The sequence below is a fragment of the Macrotis lagotis genome, chromosome 8 (assembly GCF_037893015.1).
Source record: "Macrotis lagotis isolate mMagLag1 chromosome 8, bilby.v1.9.chrom.fasta, whole genome shotgun sequence".
NCBI classification, from domain to species: Eukaryota; Metazoa; Chordata; class Mammalia; order Peramelemorphia; family Peramelidae; genus Macrotis; species Macrotis lagotis.
The window spans coordinates 163,670,851-163,697,812 of NC_133665.1; the positions used below are offsets into that span (position 1 = coordinate 163,670,851).

A 26,962-nucleotide genomic window follows, 5' to 3' on the forward strand; every position below is an offset into this window, starting at 1 on the left:
GGACTTGAGTTCAAATGTGACCTCAAACACTTAATAACTGCCTAGTTGTGTGATCTTGGGCAAGTCACTTAACCCCATTGCCTTAAATACATTAAAAAGAAAAAAAAAAGAATCACTATGGCGTTCCCTCTCTCACTGATATCCCGGGTCCAGTCCCTAATTCCCATATCCTGTATGTAAATATGTTATCTCTCCCAATAGAAAACAGGAACCATCCACCTTTTTAAGGGCTTACACATATTAAATGTCCAATAAGGTTCACTGATTTATTGAGAATTGAAGTAATTCTATGTGTCATCATCACAAATCATATTCTCTTCTGATTACAATGCATTTTCCTCCAATCTCAAAGCATTTAAAGAGATGTGTTTAAGAAAAAGACTTGCAAAAATTGTTTTTTGCAAATTTTATATTGTACATTCATGAACTCTTTGCAATTATAAAGCATCACCACCATGATAGCCATACTGGAAGAGGATGTTGCAGAATTGCAAAAAATTAAATTACAAGAAAACGGTGTATGCTTTTGCTTTCTACTTTGAAAATCACCAAGATTTCCCTTTGGCAAATACTGAGCAGTGTAGGGCTCTGTCATAGAACAAGGTATTATCAATGCTTAAACAAGTTCAATGTGAACTTGTTTACTCCCTAGAGAGTGAGTCTGGTTTATAGAAACCTTTTCTATAACATACTTTTATAAAATATTTATTCAAGAGATCATCACAGGTGAACTGGGTATACATTGTCTTGATTGTGAGACCTTTTTCCTCCTCTTAAATTGAAGATTATTTTAGTTTAATTGTTACTTCAGAATTAAATAGATTATTTTCCCATTATCTTGGAAATGTCTTTTTTTATTTAAAGATTGTTTCCACTGGCCTTTGGATGGAAGATGAAATCGGATCATTGTTGCCTTTCAATAAAAGACAAAAGAATCACTTCAATGAATTATCTATCCAGAATATTTATTTCACTGCGTTCCAAATGGTACAATTAGAAGGTAAGGGGAAAACCAAACCAAACAAAAAAGAACCAATTACTAACATGAGTTTTCCACCATCCTTCCTAGAACCACCACAAAAAAGCTATATGAATAATATAAATAGTACAACTCAATATTTGTTAATACATCTGGTCGAGCATGATAGGTTACGCAGCTGTCTTCTTTACGCAAGGCAACACTCATGCTCATTTTATAGCACAAGCTTGCTGGTGCAAAACCGATTACGCCAACTTAAAGAATTTATAGAAATCTAACAACATATTTTGCTAGACTCCCACATAGCAGACTTTAAATCTGTAAACAGAGTAGGGAGTATTTATCCAGTTTTCACGGCATGGAATCAAGCAGAGAAAAAAGCAATACATGAATTCAGCTCTTGAAAGAGAATAATAAGCAATTTACATACAAAAACTTACCATCCCAGGCTTTAGAAAGGTAGGGGAAGAGGTATGTCTTAAATCAGCTATTCTAATTAACAGACATTTCTATTCACCTGTATATACCTCCATATTTTTGTTTGTTTCTTAAGGCAGTTTTGGACTCCTTTAAGATATAAACAATATTCATCACTGTATTAAACATTATTAACACTGATCAATACTTAGAAATATGTTCATTATAACAAAGAATCAAGGGTCATTTTATCCCCATGAAGAAACACAGATTCTGCTCAGTTTATCTAAACAAGTACAGACTAAAAGACTAAAAATGTCTTAGGACATAATAGGAAGAGAGTGACTTTTGTTTGGGTTCTTGTCTCCATAATGTCAAGAACAGGAGATTATTTGGCCTACCAGCATCTTGCCACCTAGTTAAGTCTTAGTAGGACTCTCTCCATGGGCATCCCCCATGTCATATACACAAACAGAAACTGAGTTCTGAACAGGAGCAAAGGAAAAAAAAAAACTATTCCTGCCATAGATTTAATGAACATCAGGTTACAGATATTTATTCTTTTCCTTTATTGATAAAATCAGCAAATTTGTTGAACCCCTCTTCCTGCTGCTCCAGAGCATCAAGAATGATGCCCATAGGGGTTTTCTTCAAGCCTAACCCTTCCATTTTATTCTCAAGTTTGTTCTTGATATTTCGAAGTCTTAGAGAAGCATGGATGAACATCACTGAAAAAACAAAAAGACAAATATATTTACAATGTGGGTTCATTCTCCCTATATAAACTACTCTCAAATTGGGGGGAGAGGTTAAATGAAATACTCTCATTTATTCATCCCACCCACAAGAGTTTTTCAATTTATCTGGAATGTTCTGTTCCCTTTCTCACTACCTGCTTCACCAGGAGAATGGATTCAGCCCTGGAGTCAGGAGGACCTCAGTTCAAATCTCACCTCAGACATTTGACCCTTACTAGATGTCTAACCTTGGACAAGTCACTTAACTCTGATTGCCTCAATCCAGGGCCATCCTGATCCATATCTGAACACTCCACTAAGATGGCCCTGAAGGAGAAAGTGATGCTAGTGTCTTTGCACAGTCCTGCCTCACTCAAATCCAATTCAGGTGTATATCATGGCATCATCTCTCTGCTGACATGGTCTTTTTTCAAGAATGAAGGACAAAGGGGCAGCTAGGTGGCACAGTGGATAGAGCACTGACCTTGGCGTCAGGAGTACCTGAATTCAAATCTGACCCCAAACGCTTAATAATTACCTAGCTGTGTGGGCTTGGGCAAACCACTTACCCCATTTGCCTTGCAAAAACCTAGAAAAGAAATGAAGGGCAAACCACAACAATATGATACATAGGCATATTTGATCAGGATAAGTTATTTATATAATACCAGCAGCTTTGGGGTATACTTCAGGGGCTCCATGAACACAGATAAGAAAAACATTCCATCTATATTTTCACTAGCCTCTAACTGAAATTGAATGTTCCCTCCAACCATAAATAGAAGCAAAGAAACATTATTATGAGAAGGTATTTACCAAACCATTCAAGGCATCCATTATACAGAAAAGAAACTCTTTAATATAGTTTTTAAATCTTTTATAAGTGTTCTCACCCTAATTTTAGACAGAAGAAATGTGTTCATGTGGTTTTGCACGTAAAGGAAGAAATATATTGAAAAGCTGAGCAAGGAAAAATATTCCCTTAAATCTACCTTTCAACAAAGGCATTATTTAAAGGAATTATCTATCCAGCATATCTAAGGTGACTCTCTTCAGAGTCAGGAGAGAGGGCAATGAAGAAGCCCCCTTCCAATCAAGCTACAGTGTCTCTCCATAGCTTCCAAACCATCGGAAGAAGTTTGGAGTACCCCAAAGGATACAAGGAGATTTTTAAAGTTTTTGCAAGGCAATGGGGTTAAGTGACTTGCTCAAGGTCACTAATAAGTGTCTGAGGCCGAATTTGAACTCAGGTCCTCCTGACTCCAGGGCTGGTGCTCTATTCACTGTGCCACCTAGCTACTGCTAGTCCCAACCAGTCTTGATTTGATTCTGACAGAAATGACAGCTCAGGGGATCTCTATCTAGATTATTTGATTCAGAGTGGGCCGAGACTGTGCGGTTTTATCCTAAGGCTGACAAAGGAGGCTGGAGCCTTTCCGAAATGTTCCACACTAGGACAAATACCCACCAGATGCCTTTGGAGATGCCAGCCAGGTACAGATCAGTTAAACCTTCCTTGTGGGGGTGGAGAGATGGGGGGATGGATTCCCCTGTTTCTCTGGCTTACTTACTCCTTCTCACCCTGGAACATCCTTCCACCTTGCCAGTCCTATTTTCCCATCAGTGATTTGCTTCTGAAGCTGCCATTTTGTAGAGGACCACAGGCTGGCCTCCTTCCCGCCCTCCCTTTTCTGGCCTTATTTCTACCCCTCTGGGCTTCACCACAATATCCCTGCTTTCCAGTTCCTTTTCTATGTTGTCTTCCCTCTTTAGATAGAAGTTTCTTTAGGGCAGAGATTTTTTTCATTTGGCTTATATTTCTATCCCAAAATTGATAAGAGAATTAAATAATAGAAAATATGGAAAGCACTGTGCAAACATTAAAGTTGTGATTTTTCCAATGAAGAGTTATAAGAGTATCATCTCCTTCTTCCCAGAAGCTACAATACCTCTCAAGATAGAGTAAAATTTGGTTTTCTATCTACCAGTTTCACAGTATAAACTTATACTGAAGTGGTGTTTCACTAGGAGCTCCATTTCTTTTTCTGCTCTTCCATCTTGCACTTCTAAAGTTAATATTTTTAACTCAATTGAGAGCAATGGTTTACATTTATCCCTTTTAAATGATATCTTAATCAATTCAAACTGGATGAAATCCTTATAGTTTGATTCTGCCACTCATCACCATGGGGCAGCCCAATCAGTTTTTTGCCATACATAAAGTGGAAAGACAGGAGGTGGTTTCACTTACGCAGCAGAGGAAACGTGATTCCAAATATGAAAACCATGACCCCACCAAAGAAGGAGATGAGGAAGTAACTGGAGAGCATGACTGCCATGACAAAGGTTGTGGGGTACTGCTTCTTCAGGCGGCGAAGGATATCTTTATGCTGGGCAGCCAACACGAAGCCAGTGAACACCAGCACCACCACCAAACCCCCCAGAATCATGTTGAAGGGACTCAGGAACCTGGGAGAGGCAAAGGACAAATAAGGATTAGATCCAGCCAAGGGTCCTGGTTTAAACCTGCCAGCCAGTGTTTAGGATGGCATTTTTTTTTAGCTTTTTGCAAGGCAAATGGGGTTAAGTGGCTTGCCCAAGACCACACAGCTAGTTAATTATTAAGTGTCTGAGGCCGGATTTGAACTCAGGTACTCCTGACTCCAGGGTTGGTGCTCTATCCATTGTGCCACCTAGCCTCCCCTTCCACTGTGTCATGTAGCCGTCCCAAGGATGGCATTTTTTAATGTTGTTGTACAGATCAAATGTGATCAGGTAGGTAAGTGATGATGGAGTTATTCGCTATTATTTTTTAAGATATTCAAATAGTGCTATGGATTGAGCATCAAACTTTGTCAGGAAGGATTGTAGAGAAAAAGAAGTATTTACTAAGGGCCTCCTGGGGCAGTTAGATGGTTCAGTGGTTAGAGAACTGGGTTTGGAATCAAGAAGACCTGAGTTCAAATCCAACCTCAGATACTTATTATCTGTGTGATCCTGGGTAAGTCACTTAGCCCATTTGCCTTAATCTAGTGGAGAAGGAAATGGTAAACTACTCTAGCACCTTTGCCAAGAAAACCCCATGGATATTATAGTCAAGAAGTGCGAGATATGACACAACAACAAAACCAACAACAAAACTCCTACTCTGTGCCAGACAATGCTTTGCAAATATTATCTTATTTGATCTTCTCAACAGCCTGGGAAGACACTATTAATAATAAACGATAAAATTAAATAATGACTAATAAATAAGTAAATGAAAAATAAAGGATCATAGTCTTAGAGATGGAAGGGACTTTCTAGTTCAGTCCCTTCATGTTGGGGAAATGGATGAGGAAGAAGAAATGACACAAGTTTCCCAGGTTCTTAAAGGTGTTAAGTTAGTAGAAGCAGGATGTGAACCCTGAACTTCTGACTGCAAACCCAGGCCATTCTTTCCACTGTATTTAATCTGACCACTTGGGTAGCAGGGCCTTCTCAAGACACTTCCTCAGAGCCACGCTTGTCCTTTGGAAACCGGCAACTTTCCCTTTTGAGTGTTTGTTGCTGTTCCTTCCCCTTATAGCTCTGCTTATTTAAATCTGCATCAGTTTCTGTAAGTCTTTCTATCTGTCACTGTATTCATCCTATTCATTAGCTGGGCTAACCTAAAGTTTAATATAATCAAATACACCCAAAATGAGAGGCAGCATGACACAGTAGATGGGAGGACCAGTATCTAAGACCCCGAGGCACTCAACCTTTCCATTTTATTTGTTTCATGCCCAATTTGTAAATTAGTTTGTAACAATTATATAATCCTCGGGGATGGGGAAAGCACACCATAAGGCGGAAACAAAGTGCAAGGACCAGGGCTTCATCCTTTTTCAAAAATGGAGTCAGTTACCAGGTACCATTAACGATTGACTTTTTTAAATTGATTATACAATTTTGTATTATATTATTATTAATATTTATAGAGTAGACAATTATACAACTCTTGGGGATGGGGAAAACAACATCAGGTAGAAATAAAGAGAAATACAGGAGCTTGATCCATTTAAAAAACCAGGGTCAGTCTCCAGGTGCCATTAGTGACTGACTTTTCATTGAGGGTGAAAGGATAAATGGCATCTTACTGGAAACAAGAAAAAACCTCATGGGCTCAGATTCTCTTCATCACCCTTAAAAGTACCTGACACTAATGGGAAATTAGGCAATGAAGGATAATCAAAGCTTAAATGCACTAAGAACATAGTCTAAATAGCTCTTTCTTAAATATTGGAAAACTTTTGAGGAAACAGAGTATGTGACTAGATGTGAGCCTTTCCCCTGAAATATTCTTTAAAAAAACTTTTGTTACTGATATCTTCAGTTTTACATCTCCTTTATCTCTAAATAAATCTTTATTCCCCTTCCACAATCCACATTGCTTATTCACCAGATGAAAAAATGAAAAAAAGAATAAGAAGTGGTTCCAGAAAGCTGAACAAAATATCCCTTGAGTCAGACCTTACAGAGTAGCTCACTTCTCCAATGATGAGAGAATAATCTGGAATATACTGATATATAAGAAGATATTTGATGCAAAATAAGAGAAGATGTAAAATATATAATGGAAGGGTCTAAACTACATGGGACAATCTTTTTATATTTCCTATTTAATTATCTTTGTGTATAAATATGTCTGTGTATACAACAAACATACCCATATGTATAACCAAACACATTCATTTGCATGCATTATATATATCCATATGTATACAGACACATATCCATATATATTCATATCTCCTCAATTTTTAACAAGGTGCCTAACACAAAGTATTTATTTAATGACTGCTCATTGATTCATTCATTCATTTTTTTTCTTTTTTTTTTTAATGCAAGGCAACCAGGATTAAGTGACTTGCCCAGGGTCTCACAGCTAGTAAGTAATCTGAAACTGGTTTGAACTCAGGTCATCCTGACTCCAAGGCTGGTGTGCTATCCACTGCATCTCCTAGCTGCCCATTCATTCAGTTTATCCCTCATTCCCAGCACATAGTATAATGCTTGGCATACCTTAAGACCTAAATAAATGTCTATTGATTGAATGAACATTTTTCTTCTCTGAAGAAATGAAGAGCTCCAGGTATGGAAAATTGCATAAGCTCTTAAATGCGGCTGTTTTATTAGTTATATCAGTTTTGCTTAGCTTTTTTCTTTGTTTTGAGAGGAGGTTCTGGGACAGAATACTGGGATATTTAAAAGCATATAGAGGCAGCTAGGCACAGTGGATAAAGTATTGGAATCAAGAGAACCTTAGTTCAAATCTGACCTCAGATACTTACTAGCTGTGTGACCCTGGGCAAGTCACTTAACTCCAATGGGCTCTCCCCCAAAAATATATACAACAGTTATAAATAGAAAAATAATAAATAATATCCTTGTCCAGATTCACACAGAGATCAGAAAATCTGGGTCCAAACATGTTCATAAATGTTAGATATGAACAATAAATAAAACTGTATTAGAAGGAATTTTCCCCCTTTCTGTATAATGGATCCCTTGGATGGTTTAGTATAGCCTATAACTAATCCCTTCTCAAAATAATGTTTCCTTACTTATACTCATGATTGAAGGGATCATTCAATTTCAGTTAGAGGTTAGTGAAAATAAAGATGGAATGTTTTTCTCATCTAAGTTCATGGAGGACCTGAAATATAACCATAGATTCTATGTCATTCCATATTATGCTTCCACTAACCATTTTAAAAGACTTTGTACAAAGCAACCTTGTAAAAGGCAAACTAATTATTTTAATAATTTATTTCAAACCCATGTTATCAATTTAAGTTCTCCAGGAAATGTATGATGCTATATATAAATGAGGAGGATGGTTAGAGTGTAGACAGCATGGTTTGGAAATGGCTTGGAGGTGAACATCTGAATGAAGCAAACTTTTTAAAAATGCCAAAGATTTTTAAAAAGGTCAAAGATTCATCATACTGTAGGATAACTACAAATCCTAAAATATTGTATAAATATTAGCTCTAACCATTAGGGAAAAGAGTTCTGGACTTAAGAGTCAGGGGACTTGAATTCAAATGTAGTTTTGATCATTATTAGTTGTGTTACTTTGGTTACATCACTGTACCTGTCCAACCCTTAGTTTCCACATCTTAAAAATGCAAGCAAGAATGCCTACTTACCTGCATTTCACATGATGGCTGTGAAGAAAGTACTTTGTAAACCCAAGAGAATGAGCTATATATATATAGCGGTATATGTGTAAATATATATATATATATATATATATATAGAGAGAGAGAGAGAGAGAGAGAGAGAGAAAGAGAGAGAGAGAGAAAGAGAGAGAGAGCTGTGTAACCTCCTCAAATAATTTTTTAAGTTTCTTTTTGCAAGGCAATGGAATAAGCGACTTATCTAAGGTCACACAAATAGGTAATTATTAAATGTCTGAAGCAGGATTTGAACTTGGGTCCTCCAGACTCCAGGGCTCATGCTCTATCCACTGTGCCCCCAGCTTCTCCTCTCCTTAAATATTTCTATGATAAAATATAATATACTTAAATCTGATGAGACACAGAACCACAGATGTAGAAAGGGGGATTCAAGCTTTTTTTTGAGTGTTCTAAGCTCTTCTTATTTCCTCACACTGGCAATTGTGTAAAATCTACAGACCTCTCAAATTAATGTGTTTTTTTCATCCATAATCAAAGAAGCACTAAATTTTAGGTAAAACTAATGAAAATAAAGTTTATTACCTCCCCCATTCATGTCCATAAATCCCCTGAAATCTATCAGATTAAGAATTCCTGACCTAAAACCAGAAAGGATCAGAGACGATGATGATGACGATAGCTCTTATTTTTATGTACTTTAAAGTTCACAAAGCATTTACAAATACCATCTTATTTGCTCCCCACAACTCTGGGAGGTAGGTATTATAATTATCCCCACTTTACAGTTGAGGAAACTGAAGTGCATAGCTGATTGCAAAGCTAAATAATATGTGAGATCAAATTTGAACTAAGGTTCTTCCTGATTCTAGATTCAGCAATCTAGTCTAATACCCTTGTTTCAGATGATGAAATTGAGGTACAAGGAAACTATTTGCCTTGCCTAGGGTCACATAGGTGGTGGCAATAGTTATAGCAACAGTAACAGCTAACTGTTAGGGATTGTGCTTTACAAATATTATCTCATTTGATTCTCACGACAACCATAGGAGAAAGGTACTATTATCAATCCTCATTTTTAGATAAGGTAACTGAGGCAATCAGAGGTGAAGTGACTTGCTTAGGGTCATATAGCTTACTACAGATTTGAGGCAGGATTTGAACTTGGGTCTTTCCAAAACCAATACTCCAGTTCATCAACTGAATATCAGAAACTGCAAAGATATGATCAGATCTAATCCTCCTTAACAGGTCAAGATTTCCTTAAAATTTTTACTTAAAAGTAAAAATAAAGTTATATAAAAAAAGAAACAAATTCCCCTCATTTTCCTCCAGAAAAGTAAAATAGTTTGGAGTACATTCTAGATATAATATCTACGTCATTTTAAAGGATAGCCTTTTCTTCCCAATCTCCTGTTCCCTTGCCCCAGCTGCTCACATGGTCACTACAAGACCAGCACAAAGGCCTCAGGAATCTGTTTTTGGTTTACAACACACCCAGCCCTAATCTATAATTAGATGAGGAACGATGCCTCCAAACTGGAAAAAATGAACATGTTCCTCAGAGCAGAAATCACTTTCAGCCGTGTACAACCCCAGTGGAATTCTTTTCCATTGTTTCTTTCCTGGGGCACTGGATTCTCAAGGTAAGGCAATGAATCTCCAGAGGTGGATTGTCACAAAGATCCCAATCACCGGAACCACTCCAAAAAAATTAAGAAAAGCAAAAGAACTCCACAGAGGAAAACGGGTTTCACTTTTTGAAGGGAAAGGCATCAGTGCTGGAGCTGAAACTGGTCCTAGCTGTAGATGAGTCAAACTTTAGTAACAGTTGCTGTTAGTCATATGTCACAGGAAACCCCAGGAAGCCTCAGGCTCAACTTTCCATAAATACCCCAAACATACTTCATGTAGACAACTGGCCTGGGTCTCAGCTAGGAGTCATCCATACACAGTTGCTGCTTCAGTCTCATATGAGGATCACGGTACACTGGGGGGGGGGGGGGGTGGCCAAGAGACTCATTTAAAAAAAAGTCAAAACTGTTTAAATAGAGTTATTTTCTAATCCACACTTACAAAGAGTAAAAGAAAAGCCCCAAGGGGCATTTACTGATGTAAATTTGGTTAATTAAGCTAGGGAAACTGACCAATTTGTTATAATGTCAATATCACACAATCTTGCTTATTTCCTGTCATTAACCAAAGGTAAAGAATCAATTTCTTCATTGCCAATTTCTAGAGTCGATTTCTCCATTGTAACTGATTTGTCCTTTGTAACTGATTTGTCCATTGTAACTGATTTGTCCTTTGTAACTGATTTCTCCATTGTAACTGATTTGTCCTTTGTAACTGATTTCTCCATTGTAACTGATTTCTCTATTGTAACTGATTTCTCCATCTTAACTAAAGCGTCATTAAAAGCTGGGAGTGAGTGGGTGAGGGGAGGAGGCGGCGGCAGAACTCCCTGTTCCAAGGGGAGAGAAGCTGGCTATTAATGGGTTCTGACATATCTCGGAGCCAGCCAAGGTAACTCAAGAGAGCTGACCCTCTGCAATCTTATTACAATTAACTGAAGAAGGAAAAAAAACCCAACAAAAAACTGCTGCTTACTGTCCTAATCACAGAAGCAAGGATCTGTGGAGCTTGAAATGATCTTGGAGTAGAGAAAGCAATTTGCCCAAGGTTACAGAGCTTCATAATGCAGAAATATTTTCAAAGTCAGAGATTTGTGAATGGGCTAAGGAGATGAAGTATTCTGAAAGTTTCTAAACTATACAAACTAAATATAAGATTTTTTTTTTGAAAAGGGAAAGGCACCAATAGCTGGGAGGGTTTGGAAGTAATGTCATTTTAGTAGAGTTTTTAAACAATTAAGGAATTCTCTAGAAGTCAAATATAGAGGCCTGAAAAAAATTAATTTGAGTATGCTGAATTGAAGGTAAATAAGGAGTCTCAATACCCAACTTCTTCAGGGAGAGATAGTTTGAATCATCAAGTATAAGTTCAATAGATTAAAATGTAACTGGGGGTGGCCAGGTGGAGCAGTGGATGGAACTCCAGTCCTGGAGTCAGGAGGACCTGAGTTCAAATCTGACCTCATACACTTAATAATTGCCTAGCTGTGTAGCCTTGGGCAAGCCACTTAACTCCATTGTCTTGAAAAAAATCTAAAAAAAATGTAATTGGGAAATATCTGACAAAATAATTAAAAATGCAATAAATCATAGACATATTCTTAGAAAACCACTATGATAGTTATCTAAGTCATTATGTGACCCCTCAGGGATCCTTGTATATGGTTTAACAGCCTCCATTTCAATTTGATTTGGCATCGCTGATTTAGTCCAAATTACATTTTACAAATGGAAAAAACTAAGGAAAGGTAGGGACTTGATAAAGATCACATAAATGGTAGTAAATAGTAGAGAGCTGGGATTTAAACACACAGACTCAGACTTCAAATGACAACAATAGCTTGAATTTACATAGCGCTTTAAGGTTTGCCAATCACTTTATACATGATCCTCACAACCTTGGGAGGAGGTGGTATTATTAGCCCCACTTTTTAGATGAGGAAACTGAGACCAAAAAAGTGACTTGCCCAGGGTCACACAACTAATTATTTGAGGAAGGATCTGAATTCAGATCTTCATCCCTCTAAGTCCTGTGCTCCATATGACCTGAGGCAAACTCGGACCTGGCAAAGGTTAGTTTGAAAAAGTCAAGATCCCCCTCGGCTTCCCTGGCCATAACCAGTAGTCCTGACTTACACCTTGCCACTAAATTCCAATAACTCTTGAGGATAGAGTGAGGCTGAAGATTTTGTACAGTCCCCACCTCACTTAAATCCAATTCATTTGCAAATAACGATTTCATCCTCTTGGTGTCATTAGCCTTCTTTGAGAACAAAGGATGAACAACAATACTACTTGTAAGAAGGAAATAAGAGGCACACAAAGAAACACAACATTATCATATTTCTAATCACTAATTAAATAGTTTACATACAAATGAACATTACCTAATACTTTCCTAATTATTCATTACATCTAATATAACAACCAATTTAATCAACTTAAGGCAAAAAACGTTTATTCTAGACATGAGTTTATTTTTGTCTTCAAGCCTCAATATAGATTAGAATTCATATGTTGCTATCAACAAATAAAGATTCTATTTACCTTATCACTAGACTGCTACCTTTTTAAACAAGGTGGGCTGGCTGGCTAACAAGTCACCTGTAAATACTTCAGATTAGGTGGCAGTGAGATCAGATTTGAATTCATGAAGATGAGTCTTCCTGATTATGGATTCACACATTATTCTTCCTTTACACTTCAGTTCACAGGGTTAATTGTTCACTGCCTAGTCACTTCACCTTGCTTGCTTCAGTTTCCTCATCTGTAAAATGAGCTGGAGAAGGAAATGGCAAACTACTCTAGTATCTTTGCCAAGAAAACTCAAAATGGGATCACAAGTCAGAAACTACTGAAACAAATGAACAATTAACTCCATGAACTGAAGTGTAAAAAGAAGTTTAATACAGGCCTCTATACTCCATTCTTCCTTGCTACAATCATTACCTGAGAGTATGATAGTAAATCCTTTAAAGACTCATAGAGAAGCTTGGTGTAATGGGAGTCTGGAGGACCTGAGTTCAAATCCCACCTTTGTACTTAGTAGTTGTATAACAAAGGGCTAGGACTAAAAAAAAATATGTTAAAGGTTTGATAATTTACTAGAAAGAAGTAAAACATGTTATACCAGTCATTTCTAACACCTAAGTAGTCTGGACCATTAATTTCTCTGGGTCTCAGTTTCTTCATCTGTAAAATGGGAGAGAAACTGGATTCTAAGTTTCCTTTTAGCTCTAAACCTAAGAGCCTATGAACATAAAATGATAAACAGAGTGGGGTTTTAATTCGACTTAGTTTTGTATAGGTCTCTAATACTAAGAATTAAACAATATGGCTGTAGCAAGTCTGAAAATAAAGTCAAGGTTGCAGTTATATAACTCTTTCCTCAAGATTGCCCTGTAAGGTAGGTAGCTAAATATTATTTCCACTTTACAGATGAAGAAATTGAGGCACAGAGGTGAAGTGATTTGTTCCTACTTACAGAATGAGAAAGTTTGGGAAATAGCATTCAAAGACATGCTTCTTTCCTCCTTCTAAGACCAGTTCTCTTTCCAAAAAACTCAGAGCAGACATCAGTATTCTTTTCTTATTTTGAGTGGGCTTTCTAGACATGCCACATCCCCTGCATTAGCTAATGGTAGTTAAATTAGCACTGCATGAAAGAGGGGAGAAAATTCTCATCTATTAACAGTAATTGCTTTCAGAGTGGGGACCAGGATGTGAAAAGAAAACACAATAAGAGAAACAGGAAATCTCTAAGGACAAACAATACTCCCAGGTATCATTTAACCTTGAGGCTAAATGGTGAGAAGACAAATGAACAATGACAAAATTATATTTGATTTCTTTAGGGATAGTATCTCCTAAATAAATTATTTTTTTAAAAAAAGGATCCTAGGGGTGGATAGGTGGCGCAGTGGATAAAGCACCAGCCTTGGAGTCAGGAGTACCTGAGTTCAAATCCTGGCTCAGACACTTCATAATTACCTAACTGTGTGGCTTTGGGCAAGCTACTCAACCTTAAAAAAAAGAATACTAGTCCTCATATTAGTTTTGCAAACTGGAAAAAAAATCAATTTCCAACTTCAGTTCAAGATTTCAAGATTTTCCTAAATCAGTGCTCCTCATCTTAACAAGTTTCAAAGACCTGAATGGAATCTATAATGGGGATAGCTAAATGGATTACTGACTACCTGTATGATGCTGAGGAAGTCACACTCTATCTGCCTCAGTTTCCTCATCTGAAAATGGGGATAATAACAGTGCCTTACTTCATAGGGGTGTTGTGAAGATTAAATGAGTTAACCTGTAAAGCACTTAAAGTGCAAAATCAATATTATTTATTATTATTAACTAGGATTATATCTTCAAATATGCATTTTAGTGACATTTTCCTCAGGAAGGGTGGATAGCTCAAGTCAAAGTTCCCCTTATGAGGGCAAGGGGGCATGAACACCTAGAAGAAAGGACAAGAGCAAAGTAAGGGATTAAAGAGACCAAGGAGGGCAAGGGGAATTTGGAAAATGGAACAAAATAGACATCCATGTTGACTGAGGAATTGTATAAGCAAGATCCCTGAGTACTGGTTGTAAATATCAGGGACCCAAGTATCTTGAGAGATGTGATGAAGTACATGGTCAGATAGAGAGAAATGTCTTTTTATTCTGTTGGAGAGGCTGTGACTAAAATAAAAGTCATCTACATCTCCCAAGTCTTTATTAGATTCCTCACTTATTGAGGAATAATTAGTGGTAACTATGCAACGGTCAAGTGATTTGCAAGCTAGACTCCCACCAGATTGGGTGGATTTCCTAGATGATTCATAGAAAAACATGTCCAAGAGTTAGTTAAGCAGGGCAGCTAGGTGGTGCAGTGGATAGACCACCAGCCCTGGAATCAGGAGGACCTGAGTTCAAATCCAATCTCAGACACTTAATAATTACCTAGTTGTGGGACCTTGGGCAAGTCATTTAACTGCATTGCCTCGATGAATGAATGAATGAATGAATGAATGAATGAATGAATAAAAAAATAATTAACATAGGATGCACAAGCATTGCTGGGTTGCTATATTCTCAGGTTGAGGGAGTATCCACATCAATACAATAAACAAGCAAAGACTTATCTTAGTGCCAGTGGAGATTGTTACATGAGTTCAGGTTCATGGCAAGTTTAATTCAACCAATAAATTTTTACTAAGTTTTTTTTATTCTAAGCCAGACACTGTGCTGAACTCTGGGAACAGAAATAAATGCAAAAATACTCCCTGTTGTTCAAGGACCATATATTCTAATGATAGAGGCATGTAAAGAACAAGACACATATATGACATAGGGCAGGTAACAAAACATTTCTAATTAGCGCTATCTTTAAGGAGTCTTTTATTCATACCATCAACAACCATTCAAAGGTGTGATCTAACTATCCATAAAATAAAAATTAACTGGATAAGAATGACTATTGTCTGGTCTATGACATGATGCTAGTTGAACAATCAATTTATGGTAAATATAATTTTTAACCAGTTTTTGCAAAGTTTTGAGTTTCACATTCTTCTCCCACCCTCCTTACAGAAAGCAAGCTAATATAGGTTCTATATGTATATATAATGTATGTAAACTTTTATCCACGTTAATCATGTTGTGAAAGAAATCTACAGTATGCTGGACATCCATCTGTATGAATCACCTATATCAGACACTAACCAGAAATGGACAGGAAGCTGCATCTTGATTTAAATGGGAAAAAAGCAAAAAAGGTTGAAAAAAGGTAGATTTACCTATGGAAAGTAGTTGAGTTCTTTTAATGACCCCAAACTTCTAGAGAAAGGGAGGAAGAAAGGAAGGAAGGAAGAGAGAGAGAGAGAGAGAGACAGACAGACAGACAGAGAAAGAAAATGAATTTATGATAGAAGCAGAAGGATCACCCAGTGAGAATTGAGGGCTATGAGAAAGCATGGATGGACCTCTACATCAAGACAGAGTCCAGAGTGGCTTGAGAGTTCTTTGTCCTCCCCACCCCCAACCCAAAGTAATCTACTTGAGGTCGGCTGCTGAAAACAAGAAGGCTGAGGTATCTGGGTTCTGTAGTTTTCTTGGAACTGGGAGGTCTCCCCAAGTATTCTTTGAGGAGTAAAATCAATAACTGATCCGTTAAAAATATTGATAACTTGTTTTTATATTACCTCTATTTCCCAAGTATTCTTCCCCTTTCCTCCTAAAAAACAAAGAATACAACAGACTTTCTTTGAGAATGGAAAGAAAAGAAAAAACAACAAACACAATGAAAAAATCTGTCATTATATTCAGAGTTCCACCCCCACAGCTTCCTAACTCTTCAATGTAATGCTTTAAATTTTGCAGAGTGTTTTATATGAATCATCTCCCTTGGGCCTCCCAAAAGCCGAGAGAGGAAGATCTACCCGCATCTTTTTAGAGGAGGAAACTTAACCTTGGTAACACATATACTAAAACTGAAAGGAAGCTATTGTTCAGCAGACAGGGCACTGGAATGGAGTCAAGAATCCCTCCTCTGATGTTTGTAAACTGCATGACCCGGAAGGAGTCATTTAATCTTTCCTTGTCTCACTCTCTCATCTTTAAAATCAGAAAATTGAAGTTGAGGCCTCTTAAACTGATCATTCCTATGAACTGAAGTGTAGAACATTAAATAGTTCAAGATCACAGGTAATAAGAAACAAAGCTGCAATTTGAACCCAGGGACTTAGACTTTGTGTAGTAAATTGTTTTCTTATTTATGTTCCATGGGCTAGAGAGATGCATTGCAATTTGAGGAAATGCTAAATGGCAAGATGGATAGTTTGAGCTAATTTAGGGTGGATAACAAACACTGCTCCTTGGGTTTGTAAGGACTTTAAATCCTTACAAAATATAATGAAATAAAGCTACAATTCAGATAGAAGCCTGACGTCACAGAGCACAGGGATCCCTCGTGGTCCATCTGCAGTTAGTCAGAGCCTCTGACAATCCTCAGTCATCCAACATTCCCACCTGACAGAAGCAGGTGAAAGGTGAGAATTCGAAAAGATCTGTCATGCAAGATTTAATATCCCTCTATTTAAAAAAGCAAAGCTTCCATTACCTTTGAGCTTGAGGAGTTGAAAGTTAATAAAAGCAAATACTAAAGCTCTGTGGTTTGTTGAAGAGTCTCAATCTGTAAGACTGGCAGGGTAACCTGCTTCAAACAATTCCACAAATCAGGATTAACACCTGATCAAAGCAATCTGAAGTTTCACTTTCAATTTCTGGCAGTACAGTATTAGGAGAAGAAATATGCCCTCTAATCAAGAAATCCAGCTCTGAGTCAGAGCTTCTCCATGAGATTGCACCGATCTGAGTTTCTTAAAGCTTTTAAAGTATATCTTTAGGAGACTGTTGTTAGTGTATAAAGTGTTCTCTTGGTTCTGCTCACTTTCACCATGCAACATATTGGTTCTCCTAAGTTTCTCCAAAACTATCCCAGGCATCATTTCTTACATTGCAAAATTATTCAATCACATTCATATAGCATAATTCATTCAATCATTTCCAATGGACGGATATCCCTTAGCTTTGCCATCATAAGAAGAAATGCTATAAATAGTTTTGTACACATAGATCTATTTTCCTTTCTTTGGTCTCCTTAGAGTATTGGACTAGTAGAAATGACTTTCCAAAATAAAAAACTTTCTGATGAATGAACTATATACATACACAGACACAATCTCTGAAGAATTGAAAATGAGGATCACACAAAGGGCAAAAAAGAGGCATGTGGAGTATAAGAGCCAAATGAAACACATGACAGGTGAGGAATTAAAAAAAATATAAAGGATGTCATCAAAAAAACATAAGATCAAAAAAGATGGATGGGTTACATGTTAAGACTGATAGTCTGAGTACAACATTTTGTCTATGGTAGACCAGGGACAAGCATCATATAGGATGAATAGGTGTGGATGAATTGTGTTTTATATTGTTAGAAAAAGCATCCACGAGGCAGCTAGGTGGAGCAGTGGATAGAGCCTCGGCCCTGGAGTCAGGAGGACCTGAGTTCAAATCAAATCTCAGACACTTAATAATTGCCTAGTCATGTGGCCTTGGGCAAGCCACTTAACACCATTGCCTTAAAAAAAAAAAAGCATCCACACAAACAAACTCAAAGACTTACTCTATGGACACTCTAGTCAATGTATACCTTATTTTCCTGCTTCTGTTTACTTTGTGCTGTATCAGTTCAAAAGTGTCTTCTTTTGCCTTTCCAACTACCATCATTTCTTATGGGGCAACAATATTCTATTTTTACTATTGGGCTGTTCTTCAGCCATTCTTGAAAAGAAAGCTTCCTCCCTTTAAATTCTCATAACATTTTGCAATACTTAAGCAAACCAGTGCAAAGAGTGCTGAATTTGGCTTTAAAATTTTTTGTCCCATCACTTAGCTGTATAACTGTGATCAATAATCTATTAAATCAATTAATCTATAAAATGAAGGGGTTGCACTAAAATATTCCTTCCATACTTTATGTTTCTTCCTTAAGGATATGATTTCTCTCTCATCACACTCAATTTGGATCAACCTACAACATGGAAACAATGTAAAGACTGACAAATTGCTTTCGTGGGGGGTGGGGTGGGGAGGGAAGTAAGATGGGGGAAAATTGTAAAACTCAAAATAAATAAAATCTTTAATTAAAATATTCCTTCCAGCCACAAATCTATAATTCTACAGAGTCTAAAGTAAGCTATGTTAGAAAGAATAATAGAATGTAGAATTCAGGGTTCCCCCCCATTTTATTTACCATTCCAAATTCTCTTCCTTCCTCAACTCCCTCCCCCATCCATTCATAAGATAAGAAATGAGATATCCATTATACATAATGAAGTCCTGAAAATCATATTTCATATTGGACATGTTGCAAAAAAAAAAAGAAAAGAAAAGCAAGAAAATAAACTAAGAAAAAATGTTTCAAAATCTGCCCTCTGACATTGGTTCTCCATTTAAAAGTAGACAGCATTTTTAAACATGAATTCTTTGAAACTGTCATGGATCATTGTTTTGTTGAAAGTTGCTAAGTCTTACACAGTTGTTAGTGTGTATACTGATTCTGCTTCTCCCCTGATTCTGCTCAATTCACTTCACATCGGTTCATAATGATCTTCCCAGGGTTTTCTGAAATCAAGTCTTTCATCATTTCTTACAGCACAATAGTATTTCATTGTAATCCTATACCACAATTTGTTCAACCATTCCCAATTAATAATGCATTCCCTCAATTTGCCCCCCCACAAAAATAAATAGCTACTAGAAATATTTTTGCATAGTTTTTTCCTTTCCTTTGACTTAGAATATAGTATTTATGTACATATCATCTTCCCTACTAAATTTTAGGCTACTTGAGATCAGAGATTAGGTCTAACATATCTATTTTTTTTAATATTTCAAACTATTTTGAAGTACAACATATATTTATCTTTATTATTATTATTTTAAGTTTTTGCAAGGCAGTGGGGTTAAGTGGCTTGCCCAAGGCCACACAGTTAGATAATTATTAAGTGTCTGAGGCCGAATTTGAACCCAGGTACTCCTGACTCCAGGGCCGGTGCTCTATCCACTGTGGCACCTAGCTGCTCTACAACATATATTTATAATGTTTTTATCTAATTTTAGTTGGGAATTAGAAATTATAAAAGGAAAACATTCTGAAACTTTGATTTCTAAGTTAACTAGAAGTAAGGTTAGATTAAGCATTTTGTAGGCCTGCCCACCCACCTTTCAGGATGGTTGGTAAGAAACATTTTTTTAATAAAGCACTTAACATTAGACCTTGCCCATGATATATATTGAGTTCTATGTAAATGTTTACTATTGTGATTTTCATTGTGAAAACCCTCAAAGACTTGAGGTGGATCACATCCTGCCAGTATCAGACCAAACTTCATAAAGTTTTTGCCAAACATCAGCCCTCCACATAGAATAATTCTAATAGCAAAGATATACAGTACTTAGCCCAACAAATCTTCAACTAATCTAAAAATAAAGTTATGAGACTAAATTGTTGAATGTATTTCATTACGATTGTAATAATAGTTTCAAAAATCTCCTTGTTGTTTTATCTGGTAAGATATGTTACACAGCTATCTTGAAGAATCTCTCATATATAAGTGGTATTCAATAAATACTGCATTGAAATAAATGTTTATTGAGGCATAATGGGAGATATTGGGAAGAATACAACATGAAGGGCTGTCCTTTGACCTCACAATCTGAACTTAAGGTCTAGATGGAGAGAGACTATATGTATACACACACATAAGTATACCTATATCTGTGTGTTCATATTTATAAAGAAAGAAAATAGGGGGCGGTTAGGTGGCACAATGGATAGAGAACCGGCCCTGGAGTCAGGATTGTCTGAGTTCAAATCCGGTCTCAGACACTTAATACTTACCTAGTTGTGTGACCTTGGGCAAGCCACTTAACCCCATTGTCTTGCCAAAAGAAAAAAAAAAAGAAAATAACAAGGGGGTAGACAGAGACAGAGAGAGATACATTACACATACATATTTTTTACACAAAAATAAAATGACAGTATAAAAGAGTCAAGAAGAAATATAGAGGGGTGGCTAGGGGGCACAGTGGATAGAGCACTGGCCCTGGAGTGAGGAGTACCTGAGTTCAAATCTGGCCTCAGACTTTAATAATTACCTAGCTGTGTGGCCTTGGGCAAGTCACTTAACCCCATTTGCCTTGCAAAAAGCTTAAAAAAAAAGAAGTCATGTAGGACATAATTTCAAAAATTGTCACATGGTAGTCAAAACACATTTAATTTCCAGTTGCTTAGAGAAAGCTGATTGCACAGTGGTTAGAGAGTTAGGCCCAGGGCCAGGAGGACCTATGTTCAAATCCAACCTCAGAGACACTTATTAGCTGAGAGATGCTAGGGAAATAAGTAAACCTCTGTCTATCCCACATAGTAGGTACAATATAAATATCGATTCCCTCTCCTCACCATGAATGAAAGTACTAATAAAATGTAGTTTCTTACCCAACTTACTTACTGTAAGTGCAGTTGTACTACTCATTTATTTTTTGTAAGCTCAGCTATATCTATTATTGTAAATTCATTCTTACTATGGAACTTTGAAAAATAATCTCAAAGTATAACTAGAAGGAAAGAAATGACATCTGGGAGGCCTGTACTAGATATTCTTACGGAAGTAAAGGCATGTGGTTGTAAAGGCTTTAAATAGTAATGAGAATGGAAAAGAGGCTAATTTGAGAAATGTTCTGAAGAAAGAATTGAACATTGGCAGACTGGATGGGGCAATGGAGGGGTGGGGGAGGGAGTGAAAAATAAGGTGGGTGGAGAAAAAAGAAGCCAAAATAGAGCGGAGGCTTCCAGCTTAGATGATAGAAAAATGGTGAGCTATGAAGAAGTCAGGAGGGGAGACCATTTGGAGAGAGAATATAATGAGCGCCATTTTATACTTCTTGAGTTTCAAACGCTATTAGCATATTCAAGTGGAAACTGATAATCTGTCTGTGGATTACTATATTTTTGCTTGAATACTTCAAGAATTTGTGCTTATTTTCAACGCAGAAGTCTGCCTCAGACTTATCTATAATGGTCTAAGGAGTTGCTGGAGGCACAAAATCATACAACTACTTAACTCCAAGGCTAGCACGATCTCCAGTGAAGCCATTTAGCTTCAGTGACACCATAATACAATCACTAATGAAGACACACAGCTTTTAAAAACTAGCAGACCTTTGTTACCTAGCAACCTCTTCATCTACAGTAGGTATAAGACCTAAGGGGTGATGAGATAATTGTCCTCAGATAACCAAATGGCTGCCACACAAAATGAAGATTCCATCTATTGTTCTAAATAGGACAAATAGAATGTAAAATACAAAAAGTTCAACATAAGACAATGCCATCTACAAATTAGCAATAGACTCAGAATCAAGAACTGCCTTCGTACTAGCTGGGTGACCTTGAACAAGGCACTTAGTCCTGTCTGCCTCAGTTTCCCCATCAAAATGGAGCTGGTAATAATACCTACCTTCCAGGGTTGTTGTGAGAATAAAATGAAACCTTAAAACCACAGTATAAATGCTAGCTATTTTTATTTTTTAGATGTTGAAATATGGGATTTTGTTTTCCTTGAAAATGTACAACTAAGGAATGGGTTTTATTTTTCTTTGGGGGAGGAGAGGGAGAGAAAATAAATGATTATTAATTGAAAAAAATTTAAAAATAGTACTGACTTGAAATTTTCCAAATATACCAAAATATTTATAGCAGCACTTTTTGTACAGTAAAAACTGGAAGCAAATCTAATGCCTATTGATTGGGTAATGACTAAACAAATTGTGTTGTTGGAAATGGCGAGTATGAAGAGATTTGAGAATAATAGAATGTCTGATATGAAGTAATGACCTTCCTTTTATTTTTTAAATCTACTGCAAGGGATATTTACCTGGGTAGAGAAAGATATATTCAGAAATGAAGTTATGTAACCAACAGCAGGTGCCTATTTATTACCTCCAATTTATCTCATGGAGGGATACAGGTATATCTATTTGTTTAAGGTTACCTACAGGTTTTCTCTCTCATTAGACTGGAAGCTCTTTGAGGGCAGGGCCTGTCATTTGTCCCCACAAAGCTAAGCACATGTATACACATACATATACACATCAAGAAAATTTCTTTAAAGAATACATAATGCAGAACCAAGAGAACATTGTTTATTTTTTGAATAATCGTGACCAACCAAAACATTCTGAATAATATAAATAAGCTAATCAACTCTACAGGACCCATGAAGGAAGGAGCTAGCCACCTCCAGAGAAAGAACTGACAAATACAAGTATGCAATATATGTATGTATAAATGTATACAAAGACATATACGTGTGTATAACATACATGCCTACATACATATATGAAGGGTGGGGGTGAAGAAACAATTCAGAACTTAAAACACAAAAAAACTAAAATTGAATTAAAAAATAAAAATACTTAAATGTTAAAAAGATATCATTCAACAAAAACTAAGAATAGAACAGGATGACTATCAAATAATTAATGAAAAAGAATTTATCAAATTCCTGTCATATATTGGTGCTGGGCTAAGTATTAGAGAAATGAAGAGACAGAAAACAGTTGCTGCCTAATTGTAATTTAAATTCTAATATAGAAGCCAACGTGGACATGGTATATATAAAATGTCTAGACAGATAATGAGCTCCCTGTCATCAGAGGTATCCAAAAGAGAATCCCTGTTAGCAATGAAGAAACGATTCTTCTTAGATGGCTTCCAAAGATCTCTCCCACTTTCCCTTATTCTTTTTTCCTTTCAGGAATGCTACAATTAGACTGTATCCCCCAATTCGGAAAATCCACATCCACACCCCATTCCTCTGACTCAGAGACCTAAGGAAACCACAGTAACTGAACTCTGTTTAGTCACAGGCCCTGGCTTAGGTCCTTGAACCAATTAGGTAGCTTAATTGTTAGAGCCAACTGGACTTAGTGTCAAGAAGACCAGAGTTCAAATCCTGTCCCAAACTCTTATTGGCTATGTGACTGTAGGCAAGTCATTCAGTCTTTCCGCCTTAGCTTATCTTATCTGTAAATGGGGATAATAAAAGAGTCAAACGCAATATTTCAGGCAATTAAACTTAAAAGTGCTATATAAGTGCTATATAGATATTTGCTATTATTATTATGACATCACAATTAAAGATGGTTTCTATCAAACAGAGTTTATTCTAGATACACAACACAATAGGACTTTAAAAGTCAAGAACCAATAACCTAGAACCTGTTTCCCCTTGTCCCAAACCTCAGTTTTTAAAGTTATGGAAATTATTATGTACTATTTGTCCATATGCATATATAATTATATATATATATCTAGGCATCTATATAGCTATCTATTTATCAATATATCTATATATCTATCCCCTGACTTGTTGCAACCAGAAATTATTTTTTGTTTCCTTTTTAAAAAGTAGTTCACATTACCATTTCAGAAACTTGATCAGTTCCTCGCCCCCCCCCCAAACCCTAGCCCCTTCATGAACGATATGATCCAGGGATAAAGGAAGCATCAAAAATTGCTGACTCAAAGCTACCTCAATTAAATTTTGTTTTAGAGAGATCACAGATCTTGATCCCGAACAAATCTTTTAGCCAGACCTTCATTTTACATAGGAGGAAACCAGTGAGTCCAATAGAAGAAACTGATCTGGTTGGAGTACTGAGGCTGTATCTACCCATAAATGAAATAATGCATTAAAAAGAGGTTTTAAAACCTCAATAGAAATGTAGGCTCCAAGAGGATATTTTTGCTTTTGTTTTTCCCCAGCCAGGGCATAGTGGAGAGAGTTGGCCTGAGAGATGAGAGAACCTGGATTCAAATTTGGCTTCAGATACTTACTGCCTTAGGCAAGTCACAACCTCCCCCCACCCCCAGAGCTGCAGGGTGAAGCTGCTGCTGCTGCCAGGTATCATTTATATAATACTATGTGTTAAGTGCTACATAAGCATTATCTCATTTGATTTTCACAACAAAACTGGAAGAGGTAAAATTGTTATCACCACTGAACAGATAAAGAGATTGGAGCAGGGGCAGTTAGGTTGCAGAGTAGGAGCATAGGTCCTGGAGTTAGGAGGACCTGAGTTCAAATGTGACTTCAGACATTTAATAATTACCTAGCTGTGTGAATGACCTTGGGAAGGAAGGGAAAAAAGAGAAAGAGAGAGAGAGAGAGAGAGAGAGAGAGAGAGAGAGAGAGAGAGCAGAGCACCGGCCCTGGAGTCAGGAGTACCTGAGTTCAAATCTGGCCTGGACACTTAATAAGCCATTTAACCCCATTGCCTTGCAAAAACCTAAAAAGAAAGGGAAAAAGTAAGAAAGAAAGGAAGGAAGGGAGGGAGGGAGGGAGGAAGGGAGGGAGGGAGGAAGGGAAGGAGGGAGGGAGGGAGGGAGGAAGGAAGGAAGGAAGGAAGGAAGGAAGGAAGGAAGGAAGAGAGGAGAGGGAGGGAGGGAGGGAGGGAGGAAGGAAGGGAGGGAGGGAGGGAGGAAGGGAGGAAGGGAGGGAGGAAGGAAGGAAGGAAGGAAGGGAGGGAGGGAGGGAGGGAGGAAGGGAGGAAGGGAGGGAGGGAGGGAGGAAGGGAGGAAGGAAGGGAGGAAGGAAGGGAGGAAGGAAGGGAGGAAGGAAGGGAGGAAGGAAGGGAGGAAGGAAAGAGAAACTGGAGCAGAGAATGATGAAATGCACCTGCTGGCCTCTAGAAGTTCATGTCCTCCCTTCCTCACTAGGTTAGGTCCACAACGCCGGGGGCTCTAACTGAAGCGGGGATGCATTTCCCGTACTGATAGGTTGGGAGTTTCCCGGCCCCAAGGAACAGAACTACAGGTCCACTCCCTGGCTGCACTAGCACTCTGCGTTTTTCCAGTGAATTCCTGCTGCAAGTCTAAGATAAAAGTGGTTACTGTTACCCAGTAAAAGTCAATGTGGCTACTCCCAGCGATCGCAGCGGGGCTTTCCGGGATCGCAGAGTGCAGGACGCGCTGAAAGAGGAGGGAGGGGTCTCCTGGCCAGTTAGGAGTTGGGCCGGTGGGGCGGCCAGCCCCCATACCCGCGGCTGCAATACCGTTCCCTTTCTCGGGTGGAAGTCCAGGATGGGCATTGTGCCTGGGGGGGGGGGGGCGGGACAAAGCGCTCGGGTCGGGGATGCCCCCGCGGGGGAGCTGGGCCGCCTCTGCCCTAGCCCGGCTGCCGCGGCGGGCCCACCCACGCCCCGCGCCGCTCTGCCAGCCGGGCACACGCCGCTCCTTCCTCCCGTGGTCAGGGTCCTGGCTGCCCCGCGCCCCTCTGGGGAGTCCGGATCGCCTGGGAAAGGCTGCTTCCAGCGGGGCCGCGTCCCCCATCCCATCCCGACCGGCCAGGGTGGAGGCGGCGCCCGCTTCTCGCCAAGCACAAAGCCACCAACAAGCGGCCCCTGCGCCCCCGCCCCGGGCCCCCGCGCTTAGCCCACTAGAGGCCCAGAAGAAAATGCCGCATTCTGGAAGAGGGCGAGACCACCCACGGCGGGGGCAGCTCTGGGGGTCCGCGCTGCTGCCCGGGGGGGGGGGGCGTGGAGAGAGAGAAACGCAGTTGCCCAGATGCCCCGCCTGCCCCGAGGCCAGCCAAGAGCCATTTTCTTTTTCGCGAGGCGCCCGCGGCCCCTTGGGGCCCGGCCGGGCAGGAGCAGCCCGCCGCCCGCCTCCCTAGCCCGGGGCGCCCCCCGGCGTACCCCACGATGGAGATGACGATGGCCGCCACCACCATGTAGTTGGTCTGGTAGTACAGCAGGTTGCTGACCACTCGGTTGTTCCATTTGGAAATGTCCCTGAAGTCCGGGCGCGCGAAGCGGTCGGAGCCGGGGAAGAAGTCCTCCCAGGCCCGGAGGTCGGGGAAGTGCACGTCCATGGTGGCCGGGCCGGGCCGGGCCGGGCTGGAGCAAGGCCGGGGCGCCGGGCGCGGGTCAGCGGGGCGCTGCGCTTGGCCAGCCGGGGCAAGCCCGGGCCGAGGCGGGAGGGCGGCTTCTGGCCCTGCCCGGATCTCTGCGCTGCGAGGGGCCCGGCGGCCTGAGCGACTGGCCGGGGCAGGACAGGGGCCACGGGGAGGAGAGGCTCTGCCTCCCGGCTGCAAGAAGGCGCGGCCGCGGCCTCCCGGCCCCTTTTGTACGGTAACGCCTCGCCGCGCCTCCCCTGGCCGCCGATGTAAGATGGGGAGTGGCTGGCAGCGGGAAGAGCGAGGTGGAACCGAAAGTGGGGGGCGAAGAGGGTGTGGCGGCCCTCTGGAGGAGACGTCACTCGGCCCCCAGCCTCCCACCCCCCGGCTAGATGAGTTGTAAGAAATTTTTATTTTTTTAAAACAAAAGGGCAAAATGACTTGCCCAAGGTCACACAGCAAGACAATCATAGATAATTTTTAAAACTAAGATGGAATTAAAAACTAATGTTTGAGGGGCA

At 39.1% G+C, this 26,962-nt stretch overlaps 1 protein-coding gene across 1 annotated transcript; it reads right to left on the reverse strand.

The window, feature by feature from the left end:
• Positions 1-26,652, reverse strand: ARL6IP5 (ARF like GTPase 6 interacting protein 5). Its single transcript, XM_074198767.1, has 3 exons — positions 26,242-26,652; positions 4,385-4,602; positions 1-2,124 (listed from the first exon to the last, which is right to left on the reverse strand). Exons 1-3 carry the CDS (start codon positions 26,415-26,417, stop codon positions 1,952-1,954), a joined length of 567 nt encoding a protein of 188 aa, XP_074054868.1. The 5' UTR covers positions 26,418-26,652; the 3' UTR covers positions 1-1,951.
• Between the last annotated feature and the right edge of the window lie 310 nt (positions 26,653-26,962).